The sequence below is a fragment of the Diospyros lotus genome, chromosome 2, assembly GCF_014633365.1.
Source record: "Diospyros lotus cultivar Yz01 chromosome 2, ASM1463336v1, whole genome shotgun sequence".
NCBI classification, from domain to species: domain Eukaryota; kingdom Viridiplantae; phylum Streptophyta; class Magnoliopsida; order Ericales; family Ebenaceae; genus Diospyros; species Diospyros lotus.
The window spans coordinates 19403178-19417084 of NC_068339.1; the positions used below are offsets into that span (position 1 = coordinate 19403178).

A 13907-nucleotide genomic window follows, 5' to 3' on the forward strand; every position below is an offset into this window, starting at 1 on the left:
ACGAATACCAACTAAATCTGCACCATAAGAAATACCAACCTAAATTCACACAAAATTTACTATAGTGAATATCTATAGTCGCACTTACAACGAATTCAATCTCAACATATCTTTACTGACTTTAATAACTCCAGATTCATTTAAATTTACCTGTGCCAAAATTACACACATTTTAACCTATCATGATGAAAATTAAATATTTTTGTCCAACAAAGAAATATTATATTTCAAAGTAAGCAATATGAAAATCAAACAACCCCAAATAATGTCAAACGATCGATGAATAAAATCCCAATATAAAATAAACTAGAATACCAAATCTGGGAAAAAAATATATCTAGATCTACCAGATCTAGCCTGGTAGATCTATTAGATCTAAAGTTAGCCAATGGGTCAAGTCAAACCAGATCTAGGTGTCCTTGGGAGCTTGAAGCTTCGTTAATGGTTGACAAAGGCAAGATTGATTGGCAATCGCGAATACAAGAGACAACGTCTAGAGATGACGAGGCTTTCGATAACGAGCATGGTGGCCAAAAGTGACGACGACAAGAAGGGAAAGACAGCCAGCTAAAAAGGAAGACCAAAAGCAATGACAAAGCCGGTCAGTCAAACAAAAACTAAAGGTGAATGGAGAGGCGGCGATTAGTCGACAAAGCAAGAACCAGAGGTGGTCGATTGATGGGAAAGGCGAGAGGCAACAATTGCTAGGCACCCTAGCCAAAATATGGTGCAAAAGTTGTAGATCCAGCAGTTGAGATCTGCTAAATGTTGATGGTTTGATTCAATGACTCTTATACTAGTTTGTTACGAAATTTGGATCGAAAAATAAATCACAAACAAACCATCAACCACACAAATGAATATATAATGTAACGTGAAAAACTCAAATTGAGAAAATCACAGGCAAAAAAAAAACAAACAAACAAAATATCACTAAACAAATATTACAAGTATAAAAGTGATATTGGCACACTAAAATATCACTAAGATAATATTAATGCAACTAATTCTAGAGTATTGGACATTTATTTATAAACTTAAAATCATTATCTGTATATAATAAATTATATTTTTATCAGAAAATTATTTATGAGAATATTTCTCTAAATAAAATAAATTTTAATTAAAATTAAATTTGATAACATTCTGAATTTCTAATCATAATCAAATTTAAAATAATAATTACAATTAAATTAAAATTTTCGATGTCACTAAAATTTAAATTTCGTTTATATACTCCTTTCTTGGAGGCAGCCCAGCGCAGTTTCATTGGACTTGATGGACCTCGGCAGCTTGTACTTAACACTAATCCTCTCTCTCTCTCTCTCTCTCTCTCTCAATCTACCGAGTAATTAAGTAGCGCAAGAGTGAGCAGTTTGTGTTGGGCGCGCCGGGGCGGGGGGGGGGGGGGGGGGGGGGGGGGGGGGTCTGGTATCTGATTTGATCATCTCCTTCCACTTTCTCAAAGTAATTCTTTAGCTTCAATCTCCTCAACTGGGTTGTTCTCGAAAATACACCTTTTAGCTTGCTGGAAATTTTACGCACAGACAGAGAGAATTAATGATTACGTTGGGGGCATTTTGATAACATTATCTTGAAAAAGTAAATTTCGCTCTTCGAAGATTAATATTTTGGTGTATTAAGTTATAACAATTATCTTCTAAAATTTACCCAAAGCTCTCTGCAAAATATACATTCATAATGTGTAAAGAGTAAAACAAGAGAATTAAGGGAAAAAATACCGTACATCTCTCTAAAAACATCCAGATATATATCACCAATATTTTAGTCAAAAATCATATATATATATATATATTGAGGAAGTAATATCGATGCGGTGCAGGCGGCGGGAGCAGGCATTATTCCGGTGACATCAACGGTGTTCATCAATGGAGTGGTCTTCGAGGTGGGTCTCAATCCACTCAACGTGGAAGAGGCATTTGGCGATGATGCTGCGCTGGTTGACTCCTCCGGCGAGCCTGTGGGTGGCCACCGATGAGTGTGGTGTCACCGTCGAGCCACTCCAACACGGCGGTTTGTATCACACGTTAAATCCCCACCATTGCTTCTTCAGAAACACAATGGAAGCGTGGAAGTGGAAGTGGAAGTGGAAGAGATACTCACTGACTATTGGTTCTCCATTCAATGATGTGGTATCGCTATTGTAATAAACTAGCTAATGATCCTTGGGCTAGTGGGTACTAGCACTTTCATTTAACGTATTTGGAATTTCGCAAAGGGTTCTGTAAGTAGCCAAGTGTACAACCACCCCAGATTAAATTTTTATCTCACTATAAAAAGTTAAAAGAGAGCATAAATTCTAATTTATCACTCATTTACATCCATAATTTTAAGAATAATGCTATTAATACACTTTTATGTATACCTTAAACTACATAAAGATATACTAATGACAAAAATGTCTCTCATGAGACGCATAAAGACATGTGAGACGCAAAGAGACGAGAAATATTTTAGTTATAATATTTTTTTGTATAACCCAAAATATACAAAAATAATATACATCTAACATGATTTTAATTTTAAAGAATTTTAACTTCTTTAAGATCTATCTTATTTGTACATAATCCATATATTCTCCAATCTTACAAGTTTTACACAAATCATTAATGATTAATGATATAAACCCACTCCTATTACTTTATGCCTATCCCGACTTGGGACTCATAAGTATAGTTCACAAAATTTCCTATAATCCTATCCAAATTATATATTGTAGAAATATATAATTTTTTTTTAAAAAAAGATAAAATTCTATCAAGATAACTTATCTATAAAATAATTAACAAATCATGTGATTTCTTTTCAAAAAATTTAACAAATATAATAAAAAATACTTTTATCCAAAATACTTTTTATATTTTATATTTTTTAATTTATATATTGATTAACAACTAATAATTTCTAAAAGACAATACATAAACAGTCAAAAGTAGGAAAACAGAAGTAATGGGATTCCTACAATTGCGAGCATGGGGATAATTATGGGTATGGTCCGTCCTTGTAACCCAACTGAAAACGTAAATATTCTGCTGTGCTACCACCACAAGGGAAAACATGTTTCAAGAATGTTCATTTGCGAGCTTCAGTCTTCGTTTTTTCCTTGGCTGTATGTAAGAAGCAAAATACGTATAAATAATTTTTTTATTATTATAAAAAGCCCAAAATAACAGAAGGGAAATCATACAGGTGCCTAATTTCCTCAGAAAGTTACCTGCTTTTTCTTCTTCTCGTTTTTTGGCAGCCTCCGCCCTTTGCTGTCGTATAAGTGCCAATCGCTCTACAAGACCAGAAAATGGCAAAGAATATTATGCTAGGAAACATCAATATGAATAATAATAATAACATTATCCTATGACAGTCTGGCATGTAAGTCAGTCGTTTAGTTGTAGAGAACATTTTCAAAATTTTCAACTCTAATTTTCTAATGAATTTCTAATTAGAAAACAGAAAACTTGGAAAGATGCTTTTTAACTTTTTGGAAATAAATGCTATTGGTTTTTGAAATATAGAATGTTAAGGCCTGTTTAGTTATAAAAATGGAGTTGAAAACTTGGAAAACGTTCTCTAGAACTTGATAGGGGCCTGAATAACTTAAACCTCCCCAAAAAAGGAGCAGAAGGAAAACAGCTGGCCACAAAGTCGTGTTCTCCTGATTACTAGCCAAAGAAACATTGTTAAATAAATATTCACCAAATAAGCTGTAATGCAATAACAGAGCATCTAACTTAAGCAGAGCGACTACATGATCCTTGAGGAACAACAATCAATACTAATTAACAACGCAATACCTAAATCTTTCTTTGCTTGTTCTGTTTTCCCTTGTTCTTGCAGCCTCATGTATCTTTCATGAGCTTTCTGTCTCTCTATCTCTTCTCTGTACCGAATAAGCCAAACATAGAAATTGATTTAAATCTTTCAGTTGCATATTTCTAAAAATAAAATACCATTCACCAAAATCCAAAAGAGTGGAAGGGCATAGGCAGCAGCTAAGTAATCAATCTATTGCATGCTAGCATTCCCATCAAGGAATTACTACGTGGGCCTCCTCTTTTTGCATAGGAAAGGGATAGAACCAGATGCCCTAGCTATTGTATGAATTGAAAAGTTTCAACTCACATCTATGCCTTCATCCTAGGCAGCTGAAGCATTTTCAGTGTACCAAATAATGCTCTTTGACCAAAACCCATGTTTCCATAACAGGGGTTTTGGGCATAGGCTTCCTAGCAATATGTTTATTTACCCAACTGAGTGATATCCAAAATGGGTAAGTAACCCACAAAGCTCTCAAGTAGGGGAGGAACCAAAGGGAGAAAAAATATATATATATATATATATATAGGATCATTTTTATGCTCATGCGTTGCATATCTAAACATGGAATGATGGGAGAAAAAGGATGGAAATTTTTTTTGCAGGATCATTTAATTCATCAGAAACCACCAAAAGAGGGAAGAAAACAAGGATTGACAAACCTTTCACGTCTTGAGAGCTCAGTTGTTTTCTCAACCTGCAAAAGGACCAAAAGATCACATACTGCATTTACCAGACATTAACTTTTATTTCCACTTGTATATTTGCCAACTTACATCAGCATCACTAGCTTTCAAGGTCTTTGGCTTCACCAAATTAGGGTTCTGAATCTCAATGATACCTTGAGTGCCTTTACGCTTCTGTAAAAAGCATTGACAACAGGAGGCTGATTTCAACTTCCAAGTGAATCCATAAACCAAGGAAGACAACAAGCCAAAGTCTAAACATAAATGCTACTTTAAGAAGTATGTCATAAATTAGCTTACTTCAGGTTCTTCCTCAGACTCCCCTTCCGATTCTTCATCAGATCTCTTTTGCTCTTCCTCTTCAGTTTCTACCTAACAACATCCAATAAATAAAATAAGATGCATGTGAAGTACCTTAACAAGTTTTAGAGTGATAGAAATGTATTTGGGTGATAAATAGGCTAAGAATGAATATGATGTACTTGTTGGGAATGATGAAACGAATAAAAATCATTCTGCATTTTTCTAGCATTTGAAATTTCAAATTAAAAAAGATGTATTTAGATGAGATGTAGTCCCAATGGATTCTACCTTTTAGAAGAAATAAAAAAATTTCAAGCTATACTAAGGACAAGATGTATTTAGATCAAATTTGGGGTGTAAACTCATATGTTCTAATGCATTCTACCTTTTAGAAGAATAAAAAAATTTCACGCCATCATACTAAGTTGACAAAAAGCACAAAAGAAATTGTTAAGCTATAGTTATAAAATGAAGACTTCATCCTAAAGCACATTGAGATGAACCTTTCAACTTGACTCCTTCTTTCACCTCCATTACTTAGAAAGGTTTACAATACCTTCCCATTCACTAATCACATGAGTATGTCCCCCATAAGTGATAAAAGTTTTTATGCCTCTTCAACATGTTCAAGCAAAACAACAAAATATCAAGCCTTAATCCCACTAGATGGGGTGGGCTACATAACTTCTAGTTAGCCAATTATTTCTATCTATGGTTATATCTTCCGGAAGGCCCTCACAAGTCCTATCATACCTAAGCATTCTCCATCAAGTTTTTCTTTTTCTTCTACCTCTTTTTCTAAAGACTTGTTCTTTTCTATCTAACCTCCACACATGAGCCTCTATTAGTCTTTTTTTCTCATATATAAATCATCCTAATTGTATCTCCTGCATCTTATCTTTGATAGAAGCCACTCTAACCTTATTACAAATATTTTCATTTCTAATCATATTTTTTCCTACATTGTCACACATAATTGTAAGTTCATAATATCCTCATCTACATAATGCTCATATTTTCCAGTGCTTTACTGCCCAACAATCTATGTCATAAAACAAAGCTAGTCTTATAAAATTTTCTTAATCTTATTGTCACATGAAAAACCACCAAATGCGCTTTTCATTTTAACTATCTTTTCTTCATCCTATAAGTAACATCCTCATCAATCTCTCTATCTTTTTGATTTATTGAATCTGGATATGTGAACTGATCTCTTTTTTTTTTCTTTTTTTTGGAATAAATTGATCTTCAAGTCTCACCATAACATTATGCCCACTTAAATATAAATAATACATGTCCAAGATGGTAAATTAAAAAAATTGGCTGCAAAAGCATGATCTCTTACAAAATGCCAAGTGCAAACCACATTTTGGTGTCAAGAACAAACATGTCCATGTCCAGGCTCTAGGACTTGAAAAAAAAACCCCTATCATGGCAATATTTTCCACTTTCAGATCAAATGTAGAAAAATAAATGGGACACTTGCTCTAGTCGCACTGAGGTACCAAAATTTATAAATACATAAAAACCCAAGGGAGTTACCCGTTTAAATGTACGAGGACGAGCAGATGAACCAGAAGCTGCAACAATTTAAGTGATTAAAAGAAATTGTTAAGTCAGATACCAAGAAGATAAACCCCATACCCAATATATATATACATAAGAAAACACAAGCAAAAGGGGTAGAAATCTTCAAGGAACTCAGATATCAAGAAGACAGGGACTCCCCATACCCAATATATATATATAAATAAATAATAACAACACACATGCAATAAGGGTAGAAATCCACAAGGAACTCAGATACCAAGAAGACAGGGACTCTCAATTTAGAGAAACTATGGATATTATAAAGAACTCAAATACCATGCAAGAATAAATCTATGCAGAGATAACAGAATATTTTTCTTTTTCCTCATATTATCATCTTCAACTATAACCACAATCTAATCCAACACGAAGCCTTCATTCTACTTGGTTAACTGATAATTTTGGGATATGGCGTTTGCATGGATAAACAATTGGATAAATTAATCCCAGATTCAGAATAAGTATTCAAGAATTCAAGGTTATTCAAGGCTTTTTCTTCCTTTGTTTTGTGTAAGGAAACAGAAAATTCAGCTACTGTGATAAAAAAAAAAAAAAAAAGAAGTCATTTTTATGTGATTGCTAGGATAGTTAATTCAAAGGGCTTGCACCTTCTGTGAAGACAAAATATGGTGAGTCTGAGGAAGACCACTGGCACTTGCTTCTCTCCAGAGAAAGATTACACTTCATTAAGCCCATTCATTAGAAGAGAAGGAAATGAGACAGCACACAAAGTCTTAACACATATATCAAACTTACTGGCAAGACAGAGCTGAAACAAGTCATCAGCACAAACCCAAAATTGGCGACTCAGGATCATGTTCCTCTACACAGATCACCACCCATGTGCGTCTGGGACTCCCATCCAGGTTTATCCATGGACACTTGAAGCAATAGCTTCAGAGGTTGATCATTAAACTGACATCTAATTATAACTGGGGCTTAATTGGCTCAGCGTTGATTGAATCATAGCTATGAATACCATTCCATACCAGTTGAATTCTGGTTTTCTAACACCCAAATACCATTTTGGTTATGTTACTGTCACGACCCTAGGCTAGGAGATGGGTAATTGTGTAACGTGGGGGGTTGTTGTGTAGATGGGTTAGAAACAGTTAGTGGTCTGTTAGTGGTTGCCTGGTGTTGTTAAACAGGTAGAAGCTAGTGCTGTAGGAGGCTGTTGGGGGTTTCAGTTACTGCAACTGAAAGGGTAGTTGATGAACCCTATAAAAGGGTGGTTGTACAAGAAAGGATTTAGGCAATTGAAGATTGAATTCTCCCATTCTTTCTGATTCTCTCAATTCTCTCCCAACTTTCTTCTCAATTCTCCCTCTTTACTTTCAATTCGCAAGAACAACCTTCGTCAGATCCAAGGATCTGACAGTTACCAGATGACATTGGAGGTACCAACCAGTATCCTCCAATACTGGCATACTGGCCGGTACCATTCCACTAATTTTTTTTCTGATTTGTTTTGGCCTTTGTATTTTTATAGAAAATAATTTTGTTCTCTATAAATGATTATTGCTTATAATTTTGATTCTTGATTTTACCATTAACGATAAATTTAATCTACTAAATAATTTTTGTGAATTCTAATGTATTATGGAAATTTTTTCAAAGACGAGATTCAAAAAATTGTGTGGTAAAACAAAATATCTCTCACAAAACTAAATAATTTTATATTTTTATAATGTCATCTTGTATGAGAAATTGTATTATGTTCGTGCATATGTTATACCTATTATTAAGGGTAAACTGCATCCAGACCCTCGGTACTTTGGGTCATGGGCACGAAAAGCCCTTTTTGGTTGAAAATGTCTCTGGGTGTCTCTATGGTCTATTTTTTCTACTCAAAACACCTTCTCCAAAAACATTTTTAAACTAACAAAGGGGGTGTCCAAGCAAAAAAGTAACCCACAAGGACCTCCAAAGACATTAAACCACATGCAATCACCTTGCAAATGGCCCAAAACACAGGGAATGCAATTTACCATATTATTAATTTATATAGTATATCCAAAATAGTACACAGTATTGTCCAGTATCGATATTGTGCCAGTGACAAATCTTGCTCCGTTCCCGATATAATATTTACAACTTTGGATGGAATAGCAATGTTTCCTATTGAGATAACCACACTTATCTCAAAGGATTAGTGATCATTTAGAGCGCACACGCTTCCTAAGCAGTGGTCCAGACTTTTTTCTTTGAGTCACTTGCCTATCAAGTGTCAACGCTTGCCAAACATGAGCAAATACTTGTGAACATGCATCAAATTATCCTCAAAAAAAATTTAAGTCAAACAAGTTGAACACACGCAGCAGATACTACTTGCACCACCTTAAAAAGTGAATATTTATTATTCATATTTATGCATATGCATTTTAAACTCAATTTGACTCAACTACAGCTTCTCCAAACTATTTGAGATGAGTTAAATGACATCTTCCTCCATATACTGATTTATCACATAAAAATCCTTTTATGCTTATAGATATTTACTTTTTAGAGTCCCTACCCTCTATGCAGCCTGATCTCATTAAGATTATCCTATCAACATGATCACATATTTCATTCATGTATTATATTCCATATTCAAGACTCTTAGGCCTTTTAACCATATAAATAGAAACATATCATTACCAAAATATGGATAATTATGACCTATCAATCAGTATTTCTTTTCAATTCCCATAATAAACTTCCTCACTTAAGAATGACTTGTCTCAGTACCATTACAACCTTTACCTGAAGAATAGCAGTAGTAAATTATCTGCCACATAATTTATTAGTATACAGCACACAAAAAGATATGATTATTAGTTGCGCAGAACTTTCCTGCTTTCCTTCAGCATGTCCTCATACCAGACTCCCCAGGAACACAATAAAAACATCCTCCATCGACCTATATCATACTATATCAATTATGATACAGTATACATCCCAACATCAATCTTTACGCAAAATTACCTCAGAATTTCAAGAAAAATACGAATGCTCCAAACATATACATATATATATATATATAAAGAAAGAAAGGAGGAAAGGAAGGAAGAAAACACATTACAAGATCAACTCAACCAAGTCGTAGAGGCCAATCCAAACAAATATATATTCTATATAAAATTAGTAAGTTAATCGAGATCTAGCTACGAAATGGAGTTGAAAACCAAAAGAGCACGAGGAGGAGAGACGTACCGATCTCTTCAGGGGTGGAGAAATGGCGGCGACCAGTGGGCTTGCCCTTGAACTTTCCTCTCCCCATCCTCTCAACGCTCTGAGCTTATCAGATGTTTAATCCGCGATCGCTGATATAAAAACAAAAATTAAAAACGCAGAGCGATTGAGAGCGAGAGAGAGACACTGCGAACGCACGTTAAATTGGGAGGGAGGCCTTCGTAAGTGGGAAGAGGAATCGGATCTGGGAAAGGAGCAATCAGATTGTGTTCCCTTGAATTGTGCTGCCTTTTTATCTCTTAATAGGATCGATAAGAGGATAAAGGGATCCGAAAAGGAAACCCCAGTTGTCTCTTCGATGAAGGCGACAGCCAGCTACGCCACTAGTAACGGTGGAGAAAACGATCTTGTGCTCTCGTGGACCCCTTACTTTTTCAAAGCGAATGGCCTTTTCCTTACGCGCGTTACGATTTTGATGCCTGCTTGCAAACACTTCTTTAAAGCTCAATTGTCTCACTCATTATTTCCCTACCGCCCGCCCTTACTGGATTAATTGTTGCACACAATCCACCGCTACAATTTGAAAGCCATTTTCAATTACCATACTTCTTATTATAAAATGATTAGTGATGTGCCTATCAAAGTCACAAATTAAATGTGGGCATTGAGCATATGTATCTAATAATTTCTTTCATAAACATTCCAGTCCAGTGATGGGTTTAACATTTTAAAAATAAAAATAACATATCAAAGATGAAACAGCAAGAGGAGACTTGAGAAATCTAAAAGATGGTCAAAAACTGGAAGTGGGTTTTTCAGTTACATATAGAGTGACATCAACCACTAACGGGCACCACATTCATTCAATCGAAGAAGAAGATAACCATCTCTCAAACCACTTTCCCCTAAAAAAGTTCAACTGCACTCGAAGAAAAGTGATTCAGAATTGAAAATGTCGTCTTCTTTCTCCGCCATTTTTGTCACAACCATTGTTGGATTGCTTTTCCTCTGCTTAGTTCTCACTTCTTTCTAGTAGGGAGGAAGAGGATTATTCAAAAAAAAAAAATACAAAAATTTGTCCACAGAATTTTGAAAATGTAAAACTAAACTGCAACATATATATGTAAGATCATCCAAAGCACAAAGTTTGACAAAAAGAACAAAAAAATTCTCATAAAGCAGGGCACATACAAAATTTATAAACCAAAAATTAGTAAAACCAAGTCAGAGAGAAGAAGAGAGAGCTCAAAGCTCCTTTGGTTGTGAATAAATAAATAAAAATTAGAGTACATTTATATGAGACAAGAAAGCTAATCAAATTAAAGAATACTACATGAGTACTAAGGCTATCCAATCAAGTACCACTTTAATTTTACCATTGTTGGTTGCTTCAATTTCCCATGGCGTCGCTACTTCTTCTTGGTCGTTGGATGCCCCTTGCCATCATCACCCAGTACTCCAGAAATAGAAATTTCTGGAGGAAATAAAGAGAGAGGGAGAGAATGCAAAAATGGGTCAATTGTTGCAGGGTGATGTCGAACGATCTGGGACAATCCATCTCTCCCACTTCTAACATTTTCCCTTTCAAATTACACCCCTTTTAAGTGCTTAAAAATTGCATCAAAATCTTTGGCATAGGCAATTAGTTAAAATAACCGTGTACACTACATCATCACCCCCCTTTTTGCAATAGCATTTGCAGTAACCTTTTTAAAAAGCAGATAATAAAGAGCATCATGAGAATATTAGAAACCTCACAGTTTCCGATTCATGTTACACTAAACTGGGTGTTCCTTTTTTCATAATACAATAGATTCAAAAGAGACCGCCTCTAAATCCCTATTCCTACCCATAATACTAGACGTCAAGCCAAATTTCACTCGTTCAAATCGAATGTAAACTAGAACTGCAAAGGAAGGGAGGAGATGTATTGGAACTCAACAAGTTATCAAACTTTTACTGGACCTTTATCATGCTACTAAAATCAGAATTAAATAAATAAATAAAAGTATAATGACATAATTGGCTTCAATTATAAGATCATTGACATCTTTACTACTACAAAAGCGCAAGAGCGCGCACACAAAAAAAAAAAAAAAATCAGAAAATGAAGTAGAAATGTACATCAACAAAACTCTGACTCTCATCCTCCGCAGCCTGTCATTTTTAGCACGAGACAACAACTGCTACTTGTAACATGTCATGTAGGAAACTAAAGCTTCGACTGACTGCGTGGATTAGTTTTAATTTGCGATCTTGGGTGGTGGATCATTCAGCCGGTCTGGCTAATGCAAAACTTGAATCGGGATTTACGGACATCAGCAACTCTATTACAGCAATCTCACCTGGACGACGACTTGCCTTGAGACCAGGTTCAATAACACCTGCTTGATGCAGATCCAAACGAATTATCATGTCACTGGTGGTGAATGGTGCGTGCACAAATAAGAGAACCAAAGTAGCGCGTCTTTACCTGGGGAAAGCTTTCTCCCACCATAGAGCTCTTTTGCCAAGGGGTTAGCTGCCCAGTGATTGACAGCCACCCGACTTGTAGGTTGAAACCCAATAATCTTTCCATCGGCCAATAAAACCACCTAACATTTGATCATAAGGCAATAAAAGATATCAATAGCATTTAAGATTACAGATCAATAGAACCTGCATCACGTTTAATATTTTATCAACATGTGCTTTTCACTACCAAGTGCCTCCCTGTGGATGAACAAATACAGAAGAGAGAAAGGGTACAGCCAGAATAGGCTCTATTCTCTACCAGTCAACAAAATCCTTGCCCAATAACTGACCGTTTAATTTTGCTTTGCAGGCTAATATCACAGACATAAGTTCTAATGCATAAGCAGATTAAAAGGACAGTAGCCTTCAGGGATTTCCTTTTCTTTAAAAAAAAAATAAAGAGAACAAGAAAATGACTAGTGAAAAGAATGAAAAGGTTAGCTCATAAGTCCAAGGCTGTTTTATACTAAGAATATCTAGAGAAACTCTAATCCAAACAACAACAAACCTAAGTCTTAATCCTCCTAAGGCTTAATCCTACTAAGAAGGATCAGCAACATAAATTGTAGGATCTCCAATCTATTCAAATTAATCTCTAAATGGTTGGTTGCTCCACATCTCTAGCCTGTATGGGCTATTCCATTGGCAATAGTTATTATGCCATTCACCAGTGTTAAAAATGTTTAGAGACAAGGAAAGGGCTAAATATCACCAAAAAACACACATGGGCCTGGAAAATTTATAGGTAAATATGGGTAAGTAGAATCCTCAAGAATATGAACTTCTCCCCTTTCATATTCCTTTGTTCAGAGGTTAGTGCTTGGAGATGGGGTGAGCAGTTGGGATAGCACTGGTCAGTGGTCAGAGACATGGAGCCACCAGAGGTGATTGGTGTCAGAGGGGGTATTTTAGGTCGAACACTGTATGCGATCTCCCAATTGATCCACCTACCAATTTATATGTGAAAAAGGCAGGGTCCTAACAACTCTCCCATACCCATCTACATATGGAGGGTTTTTTGGTATCCCTCATGCTTGATCATGGAAGATGGAAACAACATTCTGCCAGAAAGATGAGTCAGGATGGAGATACTTGTCAAGCCCTCGGATTGAGGACTGGGCAATTGAGGGAATTTGTCATGACAATGTATAGAAACGAGAAGCAAACAAATAGATAAAAGACAAGCAAACACAAGATTTATGTGGTTCAATCACAATGTGTGATCTACGTCCAAGGAGAGAGGCAAACAATTTCACTATGAAGAAAACGAAACAATACAATCGCTTGATTTCTCTCAAACCCAGAAACCATGATTATACCCTTAATCTCTTTTTTTTCGTTACCTCATACCTAAATTATACGAATGAGAATATATATATATATATATCTAGAGATTAGGGCTACTCCATACACAGGGGGGGCGCAAAGCCACTGTCGCTGGACACCACAGCTATAGCCTAGCGTCATTGTTGTCTGCGACCTCCATTGTCGTCACCGCTACTCATGGCTTCCTCCATGAGCAGCCCAAATCCTGCTAGATTCGCCGACATAGGCCACCTCCAACGCCAACACTAGTCTTCTCTAACGCCTAGATCTGCCCGTGACCACCGACCGCAAGACCTTGTCAAACTGCCTCGCCTGCGATCGCCGGCCACCAGATCCTGTCGGATCTACCACCATCCTCAATTGTTTCTTCACGACATCCTCCGTTCGTTGTAGACCCAGATCGAGAAAGCTGACGCAATTGCAACCGTTGATCTTTTGAGCTTCAGATCTCGTCATTTCAAATCTCTTCACTGTCGG

General features: G+C 36.0%; 2 protein-coding genes across 5 annotated transcripts in view; both read right to left on the reverse strand.

Annotated features, from left to right (window-relative positions):
* Positions 1–2881: 2881 nt before the first annotated feature.
* On the reverse strand, positions 2882–10019 carry LOC127795183 (uncharacterized). Of its 2 annotated transcripts, XM_052326697.1 has the most exons (9): positions 9789–10019; positions 9612–9721; positions 6366–6403; positions 4821–4892; positions 4611–4694; positions 4497–4531; positions 3813–3898; positions 3236–3301; positions 2882–3128 (listed from the first exon to the last, which is right to left on the reverse strand). In XM_052326697.1, the coding sequence occupies exons 2-9, from the start codon at positions 9676–9678 to the stop codon at positions 3094–3096; spliced, it is 483 nt and encodes a 160-aa protein (XP_052182657.1). In that variant the 5' UTR covers positions 9679–9721; positions 9789–10019; the 3' UTR covers positions 2882–3093. The 2 variants fall into 2 exon arrangements, with proteins under 2 accessions (XP_052182657.1, XP_052182656.1); XM_052326696.1 differs by having other exon boundaries at positions 9612–10017.
* A 1493-nt stretch (positions 10020–11512) lies between these two features.
* Positions 11513–13907, reverse strand: part of LOC127794864 (uncharacterized) — a 36983-nt gene continuing 34588 nt past the window's right edge. For 2 of the 3 annotated variants that reach the window (XM_052326128.1, XM_052326127.1), the window contains exons 7-8: positions 12064–12184; positions 11515–11974 (exon numbers count right to left, since the gene is read on the reverse strand). In XM_052326128.1, coding sequence (XP_052182088.1) covers positions 11859–11974; positions 12064–12184 — 237 coding nt within the window. In that variant the 3' untranslated portion in view covers positions 11515–11858. Of the gene's footprint in view, positions 11975–12063; positions 12185–13907 lie in introns of all 3 variants that reach the window. The other variant, XM_052326129.1, reaches the window with a different exon arrangement.

Bases quoted from the DNA above. Each gene is read 5' to 3' on its own strand.
- LOC127795183 (XM_052326697.1), bottom strand. From the start codon at position 9,678: ATGGGGAGAGGAAAGTTCAAGGGCAAGCCCACTGGTCGCCGCCATTTC. The intron at 4,695-4,820 runs GTAAGCTAATTT...TGCTTTTTACAG, and splicing joins AGTCTGAGGAAGAACCTGAA to AAGCGTAAAGGCACTCAAGG. The intron at 3,302-3,812 runs GTATTGCGTTGT...CTGGTCTTGTAG, and splicing joins ACAAGCAAAGAAAGATTTAG to AGCGATTGGCACTTATACGA.